A 14674-nucleotide genomic window follows, 5' to 3' on the forward strand; every position below is an offset into this window, starting at 1 on the left:
GCAAGGGGGACAGCATGCTGCTGAGCCTTAGGAAGGGTGGTGGGCACACACAGAGCCCCAGGACCCAACCTGACAGTCTGTACCGATCCAGGGCCCCCAGCTTGCTGCCTTCTTTCCCTCTCTCTGTCCCCCATTCCCTTCCAGGATTCCCTACTGATGCAGAGAAGACAGACCTGGGTTTGAATCTCGACCTTACCATCTCTTTGGGGCCTGGGAGCTGAAGGCCAGAGATAAGGTCCCTACGGTCACCCGCTCCCAGCTCCCTTCTCCATCCTGCCTTCATCCAGGGTCCCCTACAGCTCTCAGGGCACAAGCACCACACGGGCCTGGTAAGCACCATGTGGCCTGGAAGTTGCGCCGTGTGGGCAAAAAGTTCCATATCTCACCCAAGTGACAGAGCTAGTGTGAGGCTCAGCCCCAAGTCCACTGACTTTACAGCTTATTCTCTCAGTTACTCCATCAAAACATCTACATGCCTACTACATGCCCAAATCGCATGCTACTGCCTGACAAAGTCCGCTCCCCAAATTTTACAGAAGGGTCAGCTGAGGCTCTCCCAGGGTTCCACGGTCTCTAAGAGGTGGAGGTGGAACTAGCACTGAGCCCCCGATGTCCTGTGGGGTGGCTGCAGTCCTAGGCTGACCCTCACAATGGGTAAACACCACCTATGGGGATAAAAACAGTACAGACTCGGAAGTGCTCCAGTTAGGTGGTGACTTTGGACAACCCAGCCCCTCCAGGACTCAGTTGCCATAAAGGAAGTGAACGGAATGAGTCTTACAGACCCACATTGATTCTCCATTAAGCTACATCATTGCAAAGGGGCACCCCCTGTGAGAGGGGGTGACATCGCCTCACCCAGGTTTGAAACGGCAACACAACAAAGACAGGAACGATTCAGGTATATCCTGCGGTGTCTCCTCTGCCCCCTCCAGGCAAAACCATGTTCCCCGGTTTCCCCCGGGGGGCTGCACAGAGCAGGGTCGGCAGAGCCCATGAGGATGTGGCTTGTGGGAGTGCGTGCAGGCCAGTATGAGCTCCAGCTGTGGGCGAGAGGGTGTGCTTCTGGTCCAGCACAGGGTCTGTATGCAAGTCTGTCCCCAAGGAGGCCCAAGCCAGGCACACCTCTGGCCTTCTCCCAAACACCCTGTCCTCTGCCCTCCACCCCGACCCTCCCCAGATTTTTACTGTCGTGGAGCCAGAGAAGAAACACAATCAGGTGATAATGGTGGATTTCACCTATTAAGCACCTTGCATGGGTCAGACCTGGGTTGGCACAGTCTTGCAAGGAAGGCACCACACTTTACTGGCCAGGACGGGAAACCCAAAGAGGCTGAGTGACTAATGAGATCACGCAGGTCACTGAAGAGCTGGGATTTGAACTGGGATCCCCACCTCTAAGCTCTCTGGTTCCCCACCCCCCGTGCTGAGCAACAGCCCGGGATAGAAACTCAACTCATACCCCTTTCCTTACCTGTTGCACACAGGAAAGGACCAAGGTGCCCAGAGGAAGACACAAAACATAAATGTCGGACAGTCCTAGCATCCGTACCTGGCTCCGTCACTCAGGAGCTACGTCACGCCGGGCAAACGACTTCACCTCTCTGAGCCTCGGTTCCCTCATCCGAGCAACAAGGATGCTAACGATACCTCCCCTCGGGGCTGCTGTGAGAAGTGGGTAAATGACGACTGAACACACTTTCCATCCTGCAGACCTTAATTGGGCAGGCGGGACTGGGAGTCCCGGGTGCCTGCTAGTTCAGAAGGCTGGCGCTGGCTCTGATCCACAGGTGGTATCCATGCCAGGAAACAGAGCGAAGACACCACGGCAGGAAAAATGCCAAGCCTAGCTGGCAATTAGAGAGCTGAAAATTATAGCAACTTCAAGGTGTGATGACACACCTATTAGAGCAGCAAAAGAATGGGAAACGGGTAAAAAGCAATGCCGACGGGAGGGTGTGGGGACAATGGGTTCTCCCCGTCACAGCCGGGGGAAGTGCATGCTTGTGCTCTGGGGTCCGAGAGACCTGGGTCCAAATCTTGGCTCCACCATTTATTAGCAGTTGGAGCTTGGGTGACTTCATCTCTCTGAGCCTCAGTTTTCCCATCTGTAAAACTGGATGATCAAAGTATTAGCTTCAGGTTTGTCTCCAGGATTAAAAGAGATCATACATATAAGACCACAGGCACAGTGCAGGTGGCTATGCTACTATTAGTCATTGTTCCCTGAGGCCCCCTGAAGGCTCTGCCCCAGCAGCCGTGGGAGGGCAGGACTCCAGGTGATTTGAGTCAGGGTCACCCAGGTGCTAGCCTCCTGGCCCTGCCTGCAGGCTGGAGGCCATCTCCCAGGGGACCCTGAGCCCCCCCCCCCATGCCATCTCTCTCTCTCTCTCTCAGCGCAGGCTTCCCTTTCCTCCTCACCGCCTGGAGGCAGAGGCTGGGGCTCAGAACCCCCTCCTGGGGGAGCTTGTTAAAATGCAGATATCCAGGCCCTGCCCCTGGCCCGGGAAACTGAAATCTTGAGCCTGGGAGCATTTGAGATCTGCTCCCTGGCACATGTCATCCATTTGGCTCAAATAAACTCTTATAAAATTAAAAATAAACAAACAAATAAACAAACAAACAAACTTGAGGGGGCTCGAGAGTCTGTTTTGAAAGCATTTTCACGACACACAGCCAAGTGGGGGAATCAGTGGCCCTGGCCTGGCGCTCAAAGGCTCTACACGACCCAGACTCAGCCCAGCTTCCCGGCCTCACCGCCCACCCTGTCCTCCAGACCCCTCAACTCCAGTCCCACCAAGCACTTCACCATTCTACAAACATGTCAATTCCTAGTATGCCCCCACGCCTTTGCAACTGCTATTCCCCCTACCGGGAACTCCTTCTCACTGTCCCTGTCTACCCAATTTCTAGAAACCCTTTAAGACCTAGCCCAAAAGTTAGTTCCTAGGGGACACCTTTCCCAGTCCACCAAGAACAGTTAGTCACTCCTAGCTCACCTAAAATCACAGCATATTGTGATAGCCAGGCCTGTGCTCTCTGTTCCTTTCCCCTGATCCCCACAGAGCTGGCTCCTCATTCCTTAGACCTTAGAGCAAATATCACCTCCAGACCACACCACCTCAAAGAAGCCCTCCTGGTTTTCTCTGCTTTTCTCCTGCATAGCACGTAGCTCAGACACAAGAATGTGAGGTCATAAGGTCAGGGGCTTTATGACCCTGGTGCTATCTTAACCAGCTCCTTCCGATAAGCTCCAACCCCAAGAACGGCACACCATAAAAACTGTTGAATGAATGAATGTACGAACAAATGATCAAACATCCATGTCCTCCCCGGGGAAGAGGATGTGTCTCCAGTGGCTGGCAGAGCACTGGATAGAGGGGCACATGGTAATATGCTGAATGAGGGAGTAAAAGGACACAAAATTGCCTGGCGGGGACACAGAGGAGCACAGAGAGTCAGACGTTAAGGCTCACTGGGTTTTGTTTCCATAAAGTTGTTTAGGTTTGCGCTAGCGGGACCACTAAAATCAATAGCTAAGATCTATATACTGCGTTGTTTTAATTCTAAAAGGTCATCAATTTTAAGATAAAGCATTATTTTATGCACCACCAAGAAAGAAAGAACACAGCAATTAAATTATGACACACTGTGGACTGTAACATGAGAGATATTAAAATGTGGAAACAAAAACCGTGCATCTCGAGAGTCGAGGAAGCACGGGGTGTGTGTGTGTGTGTGTGTGTGTGTGCAGGCGTTAATATCCGGGTGTGTGTGTGTGTGTGTGTGTGTGTGCGCGCGTAAGGGTGCATTTATCTGACCTAACGCTAGCTTCTCTTTTCCCGGCTTAGGTCTGGGCCCCTGGGCCTGTTGTCCGCCTGCCCCCTCCCTCGCAGGAGTGGGGCCGAGCCACAGAGAGGGGAGCAGCTGAGTGATCGGATACCTAGAACAAGGGAGGCTGGATGCTCTCCCGGTCCGTGAGGCTCCAGGAAGGGGGGCTGCGGGGTCACAAAGCAGCACCCCGAGCCAGGTGGCGATGGTGACGCAGAGATAGTTACCGTGACCCGGAACGGCGTAGCGGCTGAGGGCTCCATGCTGGGGCTCTTCTCGGAGAGGCTGCCGGGCAGGCTGCGCCGCGAGCCCGGCCTTTCTTGGGGCGACTCTGTCAACAGAGGGAGAGACAGGGTAAGTATGGACAGTCGAAGCCACCAAGGCAGGCCCTCCTATCATTCCCATCCTGGCCAGGACAAACTGGTCTCCATAAAATAGTACAGCCACTTTGGAAGACGGTTCGGCGGTTCCCCAAAAAGTAAAAGACAGAAATACCACACGACCCAGAAATTCCACTCTTAGGTGGAAAGAACTGATAACAGGAACACAAATACTTGTATGTGAATGTTTAAAGCAGTGTTATTCACAGGAGCCAAAAGGTAGAAGCAACTCAAGTGTTCATCAACAGATGAATGGATAAACACAGTGGAGTGTCCACTCAACGGAATGTCACTCCATCGTAAAAAGGAATGCAAGTCGTGATACACTCTACAGTGTGGACGAACCTTGAAAACAGGCTGTGTGACATAATCCAGACACAAAAGGACAAATACGTTGTGTGAGTCCACTTAGATGAAATACCTAGAATTGGCAAATGCATCGAGACAGAAAAGTAGATTAGAGGTTACCAGTTTCTGGGGGCACGGAGCGGGGAATGGGGAGTTATTGTTTTATGGCACAGAGTTTCTGTTTGGAGTGATGGGAAAGATTTAGAAATAAATAGTGGTGATGGCTGCACGATGTTGTAAATATATCTAATGCCACTGAACTGTACGCTTAAAAATGATTAAAATAGCAAATTTTATTTTATATAGATATTTACCACAATTTTTTTTAAAAAACAGGTCTCCCCAAATCCACACATCCAGCCATACATCTTATGACATATGAGCTTCTTGTTACTGGACGTGTACAAGAAGCCCCTTCGAACATGAGAACCTGTGATGTCTGGTTTCCAATTCAGACCTTCTCCAGAGGCTTTAAACTTTAGAGAAGTTCAAGGGCCTGGCAGGTTATGGTATCAAGGGTGGCAGCCAGCTGCTCAGTTCCAGCTGCTTATTTTGGCATAGCGACGGGGGGCTCAGTGCAGCCAGAGCTTCCCCCAGCTCAAGAGAAGCTGGAAATCTGTCTTTTTCTTTTTTTTTTTAATATGAAATATTCCAATTTTTAAATGGTGACAGCTCATTCAAAACTTTAGCCATGGCTTGAGCATGTCTGTTTAAAAGCTCCCAAGTCTCCCAATCTGGCTGCTTTCCTTGCTGGTTCCCCGACACCACGCTTGGCACCGGCTGCCTCTCTTACACTGCTCCAGCTGCGGCGCTCACAGGGGACTCCCTTCCTCCTCCCTCCCGCCTGATGCACCCCGCAGGCCTTGAAGGAGACCCTTGGTAACTCCCCCACCCCGCTCTCGGCCCCCTCTGGCTCCTATAGCAATGGCCAGGCATAAGTCTCTCCTAGCAAAGCTCTCAGTTTGGAGAGAGAAATAGAGAGAGACAGAGAGAGGGAGAGAGAGAGAGAATCCTGCACTTAACTGGAACTTCTACCACCCACACCTAAGTTGGCTGCGTCTCCATGTTCCCAGTGCCCTGCATGGAGCCTGCTGCCTGGTGGGTGTTTGGGAAAGGCCTGTCGACTCGAAAAAGAAGAAGAATTGGGTTTCCCTGGTCTGTGCGAACACACAGGGGTGCAGAATCAGAGGCGCACGCCTAGCAAACACATTCCCGTGTTCACATTCATGCGAACGCTCCCCCAGGTACACGTCCGTGTGTGAACGTGTGGATGTGTGGATGTGTACACATACGCAGGACAGGACGGGGGAGCAGACTTTCCCAGAAGGCAGAATGGGCTATTAGGGGCGACGTCTACGCTTTCTGGTCCCTTCTCGCCATGCAGCGGATTGGACAGGGGGCCTCAGAAGTGTGCAAAGACAGAGCTGAGCCCCTCACCCCACCAGGACAGGCTCTCGTGCTGAGCCCTGGGAATAGCCAAGCAGACAAAGCCATCTTGGGCCTGGGGGAGGAGTACCTCCTACGGGGACAGGTTCAGGCCCAGCTGACCACCAGACAGGACTGGGGCAGGGGCTGATACCTGGTCTGGATGTGGACTAGCCAGCCCTGGGCCACCTCCCCCCACAGCTCTACCTCAGCCCAGTGACTGCCTGACTCTTAGGACCTCGCTTCCCTGCACTGTTCCCTACTTGGACACCTCCTCATTCCCCCTCCACAGTCTCTGCTAATCTCACTCTAGGGAACACTTTTCTGGGAATTTCCCTAGGAAATCTCTTCCCATGCTCCCCAATCTGCCTTCAGCTCTCCCCTGACCCTACCCCCAGAATCCCACCCCCATCATCTTTCCCTGGGGGTCCACCACAACGACTGTGTCCTACCTGTGTGTGAGGCAGGTGTGCTCAGCCTCCAGAAGCCTCTCAGGAACTACCCTCCCTCCCCCGACACACGCATGCATGCGCACGCGTGCGCGCGCACACACACACACACACAAACACAGAGCATACTCCTGGCCACGGCTTCACCACCCCTTCCTGGACAGGCAGGCCATCGTGGCTGCAGGCAGGAAACACGTGGAGTCACCTGGTAGGACACAAGGAGCCCAGCAAGGCTGCTTCTACTCCAAGACCAAGACTGATGTTCCCCACGACCTGCCTCTTGTTTCCTGGGTCTGAGCAGGAGGCTCTAAGAGGTGGCTTGGTCCAACCACCCACCTTACAGATGAGGAAGCTGAGACCAAAGGAAAGAAACTTGTCCATGAGCACCCAACCCTGTAGGTCTATAGCAAAGACTGTCTCAGGTGCTCCCAAAATAGCCTCAAACATCAATTCAGCAGCCCTGGCTATACTCCATCTATGTCAAAAGGTAGAAACACAGCAAGGAGACTGCAGGGCAGGACAGGGCAGATGTCCACTCCTCCTCCAACTCGGAGCAGCCAGCTCTTCTCCCTGACTTCTCAAGCCTCCCCATCCGGCCAGACCCAGCGCAAGAACCGGAAGGGGAACCTTGGTCCCTTCCCAGGTGGCTTCCACTTGGCCCCAGCTCCATTCTCTACACTTCTCTGCCCTGCTTTCTGCTCTAGAGGGCTAACGTGTGTAGACCACATCAAACGAACTTCTGGGCTAAGCTTCCATGGGATGTGGCTGACAGGGAGCCCTGGCAGGAGACAAGGGGAGGGAAGAGATTTGCCTGGACCGTCTGCCTCCGTCCACTGATAATCCCAGCTACCATCAACGACTCTTTGTCTCCTGGGCTCTCCCTCCTAGTAACCACGCTCTCCTCCCCTCCTTAGGGCCTCAGTGGATCAGCCCCAGCCATCACTAGCTCTGGGGTCCTGCACTCCTATCCATGGTTCCCTATACCCGCCCACGCCTCTGATTATCCTAGTGTAGGTGCCATCTGCTTCCTGCTGGACCCCCACTGATCCGCCAGGCGGCATTTCAGCTGCTGAGAACCAGTCACCACAAGCGCAGCTGATGGGACCTCCTTTCCATATGAACAGAAAACCAAGCCCTGAGAGAAGCTGTGACGGGGTCAAACTGAACATCAGGGCAGAGGCTGCGCCCGGCCAGGCTCTTTCCCAGCCCCACACCCCAAACTACTTCTCTAAGCCTGCCACAGGCTCTAACCACAAAGTTCGTAATCATAACCTCATCGCTCCTTGGGTTCTAGACCAGCATTTCTCTACCTTTTATTCATTATCTTTCCCCCTAAAGAATCTTTTTAGATGTTTTTTTCCTAGTTTCTCCCCATAAAATTTTAATACTACATACACAGTAAGCAACTTTTATGGATTATACATAAATAAATATATATATACACATATATATATAAAATATTAGATTTTATACAGAGAAAAAGTTAGATTCCCACTCCCACTTCCAAGAATGAATTTTTTGCCTGATTAGGAGCAATACTGCCCCCATTGAGAATACAAGTCCTGGACCCATTCGAAAATAGTCCCCACATGACAACTTGGACAGCTGTGGTGAGATCCATTTTCCAGATGAGGAAATTGAGGTTCTGAGGGACTAGTGACTTCTCTAAAGTTCCCCCAGCTGGGAAGTTAAGAGTCTATGCTGAAATCCCCTTAAACTGTCCCCACCCAAACCCACACTTTGGGCCTCAGAGAAGGCTGAGGGTGCCTGGAGCAGGAAGTGGGGGGGCGGGGGGGGGGACACTAGGAGACAGGATCCAGCCCTGACTCTGCCGCATGACTCCAGGCCAGAGACCCTTTTCCATGTCGGAGCTCCTGATTTATCAGCAATCCAGTGAAGTCAAGGAGTCAGAGCAGTGACTATCTCTACTCCCCACCACCAAAACTAAAACAAAACTCTTTATTTTACACAGGCAGAGAAGATGCAGAGCTGACCCCCCGAGTCCTAACTCTGCCTCTAGGGATTTTTAGCCTGAGTCCTTGACAAAACCACAGCTGCCTTTGCCCTTTGATTTAGCAGCCTGTCTTTCCTAATTTGGAGAAGCACACACCGAGAGGCTTGGGCTTCATGCCCCTAGAGGTGTAAGCAACACAGCTGGTGGAGCATGAAGGTGGCATCCCTGGGGACAGACCCCAGGAAGGGAGAAGCAGCCGACCTTCTAGAGTCTCCCCCAGACCTTGGAGCACTGGTCCAGGAGTCTTCTCTCAGCTCAGACTCATTGTGTGACCTCTACATGACCTCCCAGACTTCGTTCTGCAAAATTAGGCCACAGGACCAGCTGATCCTGGATCCCCTTTCCATTGAGAGACTCCATTGTACTGAGAAGGGTAAGCTGTCTTTCAATTATTAGGAGCCATACCAGAGAAATGCATTTTAACCTTCATATGTTTGCAAAAAAAATAAATAAAATAAAATCAGTTTCATTCAAATGCTGCTGGCTTGGTTGCCATGGATACCACCTAATCATGAAGGATGACTGTTACTTGTTCCCATGGAAACACGCAGGCCTAAGGAACATCCTGTAATTTCAGACAAGACACCAAATTTCAGTTGTCGGGGTTGCAATGACCAGATCTTAATGCTTAAAAATGGGCAGAGGCAGCAACCTCTGGCGTCAGGAGAAAAGAAGTCAGCACAAGCGTAAAAAGAGGAGGGGTGTGTGTGTGTGTGTGTGTGTGTTGGACCTCAACGGTGATCGGGAAAATGCGAATTACAACTACCAGGTACCATTTCACACCTTTCAGATAGGTAAAAAAGAAAAAGAACAGTGATCTCAAATGTTGACAGGGATGTGGGGAACTCTTTCATCACTGCTGCTGAAGCGAAAAGGTTCTGGAGAACAATTAAACAATAGCTGGTTGAAACTGACCCACACGCTTACTCTAGGACCAGAAATTCCCCTCCCGCAGGTCCAGCCTAGAAAAACGCTTCACCCTTGTACATGAAGATCTGCACATAAATGTCTACTGCATCACTCTTCGTAGTAGCAAAATGTTGGAAGTAACCTGAATGTCCACCAATAGGGGAATGAATGACTGTACCTTGCAGCAATCGTTCGGTGGAATACTACACAGCAAGGAAGAGGGAACTACCACAGGGGACACTGTTCATCGCTACAACAGAACATAACGGTGCTACAGAGGATCCAATTCTATAAGATCAACATAAATAAAACTCAGAAATATGAAGATGAGTGAAAAAGTAAGTTCCAAAAGGAAACAGAGTACAGTCCACTTATATATATATATATATATTTTTTTTTTTTTACAAGAATGTTCATAGCAGCTTTATTTGCAATAGTCCCAAACCAGAAACACCAAAAACATCCTTCAATAGGTGAATGGTTTAAACAAACTGCGGCACGTCCATGACATGTGAGGCAGAATAACAGCCCCCAAAGAAGTCCACGACCCTAATTCCCAGAACCTATGACTATTTTATTTAACATGGCAAAAGGGAATTTGCAGATGTAATTAAGGTTAAGGACTTGGAGATGGGAGTTTATCCTGGATTAACCAGGCAGGAATAATCCTAAATGTGGATGAGGAAGGTAGAAGGATGAGTCAGAGAGATGAGATGAAGAAAGAGTAGGCAGGAGAGATTCCAGCATGAGGGGAATGATGGAAGAAGGGGGTCCCAAGCTGAGAAATGTGAGTGACCTCTGTCTAGAGACTGGGAACAGCCTCAGCTTACAGCTAGCAAGAAAACGGGGACCTCCATCCTATAACCATATGGAACTGAATTCTGCCAACAAGGAATAGGCAATCAAATGAATTTTTCTCTAGAGCTTTCAAAAAGGAACACAGCCAGCTAACACCTTGGTTTTAGTCCTTCAAGACCCATGTCAGACTTCTGACCTACAGAACAAGAAGACGACAAATATGTGTTGTTTAGGCTGCTCAGTTTTAAGTTGTTATAGCAGCAACAGGAAACTAATACACATACTATGGACTACTACTCAGCAATGAAAAAGGAATGCACTATTGCTATACACAACAACTTGGGTGGATCCCAAGGGCATTATTATAATGGGAAAAGGCCAACCAATATCAAAAGGTCACATAGTGTAAGATTCCATTTATATGGCATTCTCAAAGTGGGAAAGTTTTAGAGATAGAAAATAGACTGGTGATTGCCAGGGGTTAGGGATGGTGGGTGGCAGGCAAGTGGGTGTTAACTATAAAGGAACAGCACGAGAGAATTTATGGTGATAAAATAGTCTTGTATCTTGACGGCAGTGGTGGTTACATGAACCTACATGTGATAAAATGACAGAATTGTATGCACGCATCTCGCCAACGGGCAGAAAAGGTGAGAAAGGCAGGGCCGAAGCAGCCGACTTTCGGAAGCTGGCTCGGCACTCGCAGCTCTGCCACGTTATTCTCTTGCTGAATATAAACAAGCTCACAGGATACCAACCTCAGACAAGGTGACCACAATCAAGTGAGACAAAACAAATCCACTTCATAATTGTATCCAAGCAACCGACAAAAGCCAGGTTACTGTGCCACCCACTAAATCCCAAACGTCCCCCACCTTCGGCTCAAATGAGCGACTGCCGCTGCTTTACCAATGACGGCTTTATCCTCGTGCTCGCCTCCTCTTCCTAGAGATAAGACTTGAGCTACCCTGTCATAGAACTGTCTCTGCTTTCTGACAGCAGCCCATCTGAGGCGAATCCCGCTTCCTTAGCCTTCCCCAAAATCACCCAACCAAAGCCCAAATCCTATGGCAAGTTCTTTCTACCACACTCCGAGTGAGATGCCCCATAGTGCCCCACGTTCTCCCTCGCGGTGATGTGTAATAAATCCGACTTGTTCACGAGAGGTGTGTTCCCGGCGGGTCTTTGCCTGGAAGGCACGGACGCTGGAGGATATCATGCTATAATTACAGGGAAACTAGGTGACGGGTACATGGAAAGCTCTCTGTCCTGTTTTTGCAACTGCCTATACATCTGTCACAATTTCAAAATCAAAGGTTAATAAATAGCCTACTGAAAGACATGGACTCGTCTCTGTGTGTCAGCAATTGAGATTTCTCTCCCGAGAAACTAACTGCAGAAATGCATTGGTATCCAGTATTAGCCGACTGGAGAGCGTGCCAGCCACCTAGGAGTGAGAGGCACAGGGGTATAAAAATCACTACAAAGGCTCACCCTGGACTCTTTAGGCTGAAAATACATGTGCTGTTAATGTGATTAAACTAATAGGATGTTTTACTTTCTGTTTGTACAGAAATGCACTTACTCACATCAAAAAATGTTACGAACAGTACTCATAAACTTGTTATCAGAGGTTCTCTTTGGAGAATGGGATGGGCTATGGTGTGGGAACAGATGACTGTACCATTTACTGAATGACGAGTAATTCAAACTTCCCCAAACTAATTGTAACACTGAAGTATAAATAGGCGCTGTAGTGAATCAGTACACACTGTGCCCTCTGAATACGTCTGAAGAGGAAAAAAGAAGAGCGGCAAGAGATAAAACAAAACGTCAACATTAAGAGCGGCCCAAATGACCAGACAGAGAAAGCGGATCAGGAAAATCCAAAAATGGACTTAGAAACAAACCTGTGAGTAAAGGAACAGAGGTCCCCAGGGGCACCAAAAGACTAGTGTCCTCCTGCCCCTCGACCTCAGCAGTGGCCAAAGGTCAAATCACAATGGCAAGAGACCATGGAGTCTTCAGATTGTTAGGCTTTCTGGACAGCAGCATCCAGTGGTGCGTGTGTGTGTGTGTGTGTGTGTGTGTGTGTGTGTGTGTGTGTGAAGCACGTCCACACTGTTATTATCTGCTCTTAATATCCAAATGGAGAGTGAGTTTGCCAAAATATTGCACTGATAAGTTGGTAGGTCTCTTGCCTCCTGTTGCACACTTTTTCCTGTTTAACCTTTGGTTATCCACCTAAGGGAGGTAAAATAATGGCCCTTACAGAGCCCACGTCCTGACCCCCAGAACCTGTGAATATGTTACCGTATATGGCAAAAGGGACTTCGAAGATGTGATTAAATTAAGAATCTTGATATGGGAAAGTATCGTGGATTACTTCGGTGGGCCCAATGGAATCACAAGGGTCTTTAGGGGGAGACAGGAGGGTCAGAGAAGGCAGAGGTGAGAGTAATGTGGGGCCACAAGTCAAGGGATACAGGCAGAAGCTGGCAAAGGCAAGGAAACTGATTTTCTCCAGAACCTCCAGGAGAAGTCCAAGGTTCTGGATCCTAGCCCTTGATCCTAGCCCAGGGAAACTGATTTCAGACTTGTGACCTTCATAACTGTAAGATAACAACTGTGTTGTTTTAAGACACTAAATTTGAAAGGAGCAATAAGAAATCCATATACCCACTGATGAACCACGATGTATTCTAATTACATTCAAGTAAAGATAGCGGGACAGCGGTATCAGACCACTGGCCGATTTAGGACTGTGTGTTCTCAACGTCACTCTTTCAAAGCTACAGTTACCTCAGGAAAAAAGACGAGCTTCCTCTTAGAATTATAACATTCGTCACCGTATATAACGTAAACTTCTTTATTTCTCCACAATGCCCTCATTATCAAATGATGTGTGTGATAACCACACATACTTGAAAAGCACAAAAGTATATGGTACCTACGTTGGTTACGTTAGAGATGTTTTCGCATCTGTACATAGAGAACATTTCATCTTTTAATACTCATCGCTCAGCACTCTATGTATTTATCCTTAGTATAGACACTGATTACGTCAATAACACTTCTCCAGGGTATGTAAGTTCTAAAGATAGTAGTCCAGAGGGGGCCGTGATTATCAAAATCAAATATCCATATGTATTGTTATATTCATTCTATTTTTCATTCATTCAGAAAACATAAACCATTTCTCCTTGCACCAAAATTCCACCTCAGGACTTAATGTTCTGCACTTTAGTTTTAAAACTGTATTATTAAATTAGAACAACATAACTATATAACAGGCTTATTTTTTCTAACAAATTAAAAAAGGCATAAGTTTTAAGTGTGTCTATATTTTCATAGAAAATTTTGAACTCTCTTTACTTTTCTGTATTTGACAACTTGGAATTCAAATTTTAAATTATCTCCAAGTTTCTAATTTAATGATTTAATACTAAAGCAAACTGAATTTCAGTTCTTTGTGTGATGTTTAGCCTAAGGAACAGCTGATCCATAGATCTCATAGTATATCAGATCCTATAAGGGATATGGAGTTGTAATTTGTAAACACAGGGTAGATCATTCTATGTTCTAGAATAGACGATTTGTGACTGCCCTAGGAACTTGGGGGTAATGGGCATCGATGCGAAAATGAACCCCATGCTACTTGCTGTGCCATGTGCCAAGAGTCCTTTGTTTCTGACCCAGGAGTCTCGTGCCTTCAGTCAGCACCCACGAAACTCTACCAGGCTAGGTTGCTAGCCTTTAAGTAGGGTAAAATCTTCACCTTTCACAGTAATTAATGAAGGGCATCAATAATCCTTAGGAATAAATTTAACAAAACGAGTACAAGACTAACACCTAAAAAAGTATTGCTGAGAGACATTAAAGAAAATCTGAATAAATGGAGAGACACGTGGCAGTTGAGGATTGGGAAGTCTCCGTCTTGTTAAGATGGCATTTCTCCCCAAACTGACGTATAGATCCAATGCAATCCCAGTCAAAATCCTAGCAGGCTTTAAGGAGACACTGACAAGCTCAATTTTAAATTTACATAAAGCTAAGGACCTAGAATAGCCAAACAATCTGGAGAAAGAAAAAACAGGTTGAGAGTCTTGTATTACTTAGTTTTAAGACATACTTTATAGTCTCAAAATATAGCTGAAGTAATTGAGACAGTGTGATATTAACATAAGGATAGGCACACAGATCAATGGGACAGAAGAGACAGCAGAAAGAGTCCCACATATATATGGTCAATCGATTTTTAGAAAAAAGTGTCAAGTCAATTGATGGTGAAAAATATAGTTTTTTCAACAAATAGTGCTACAGCAACTGGATTTCTGTATGTAATTAAAACAGACTACCAGGAAATGGGGAGGAACAGATCTAAGAGGGACAGACAGCAACTGTGCCATATATGCATATTTTTATCCCAAAATTGACTCCTGAAGTAAGAAACATCAGCTCCAACTTTAACTGGAAGAAACCGAGGTTCAGAAACATCAACTGGAAGGACCAGGACCCCA

The 14674-nt window shown here is 48.1% G+C and overlaps 1 protein-coding gene across 4 annotated transcripts in view; it reads right to left on the bottom strand.

Annotated features, from left to right (window-relative positions):
- Positions 1 to 14674, bottom strand: part of DAB2IP (DAB2 interacting protein) — a 156525-nt gene that overhangs the window by 90138 nt on the left and 51713 nt on the right. For all 4 annotated transcript variants that reach the window (XM_039866711.1, XM_039866715.1, XM_039866710.1 and 1 more), the window contains exon 2: positions 4059 to 4162. In XM_039866711.1, the coding sequence (XP_039722645.1) occupies positions 4059 to 4162 (104 nt within the window). The remainder of the gene's footprint in view (positions 1 to 4058; positions 4163 to 14674) is intronic.

Source organism: Pteropus medius, unplaced genomic scaffold (genome assembly GCF_902729225.1).
Source record: "Pteropus medius unplaced genomic scaffold, Ma_sr-lr_union100, whole genome shotgun sequence".
NCBI lineage: Eukaryota > Metazoa > Chordata > Mammalia > Chiroptera > Pteropodidae > Pteropus > Pteropus medius.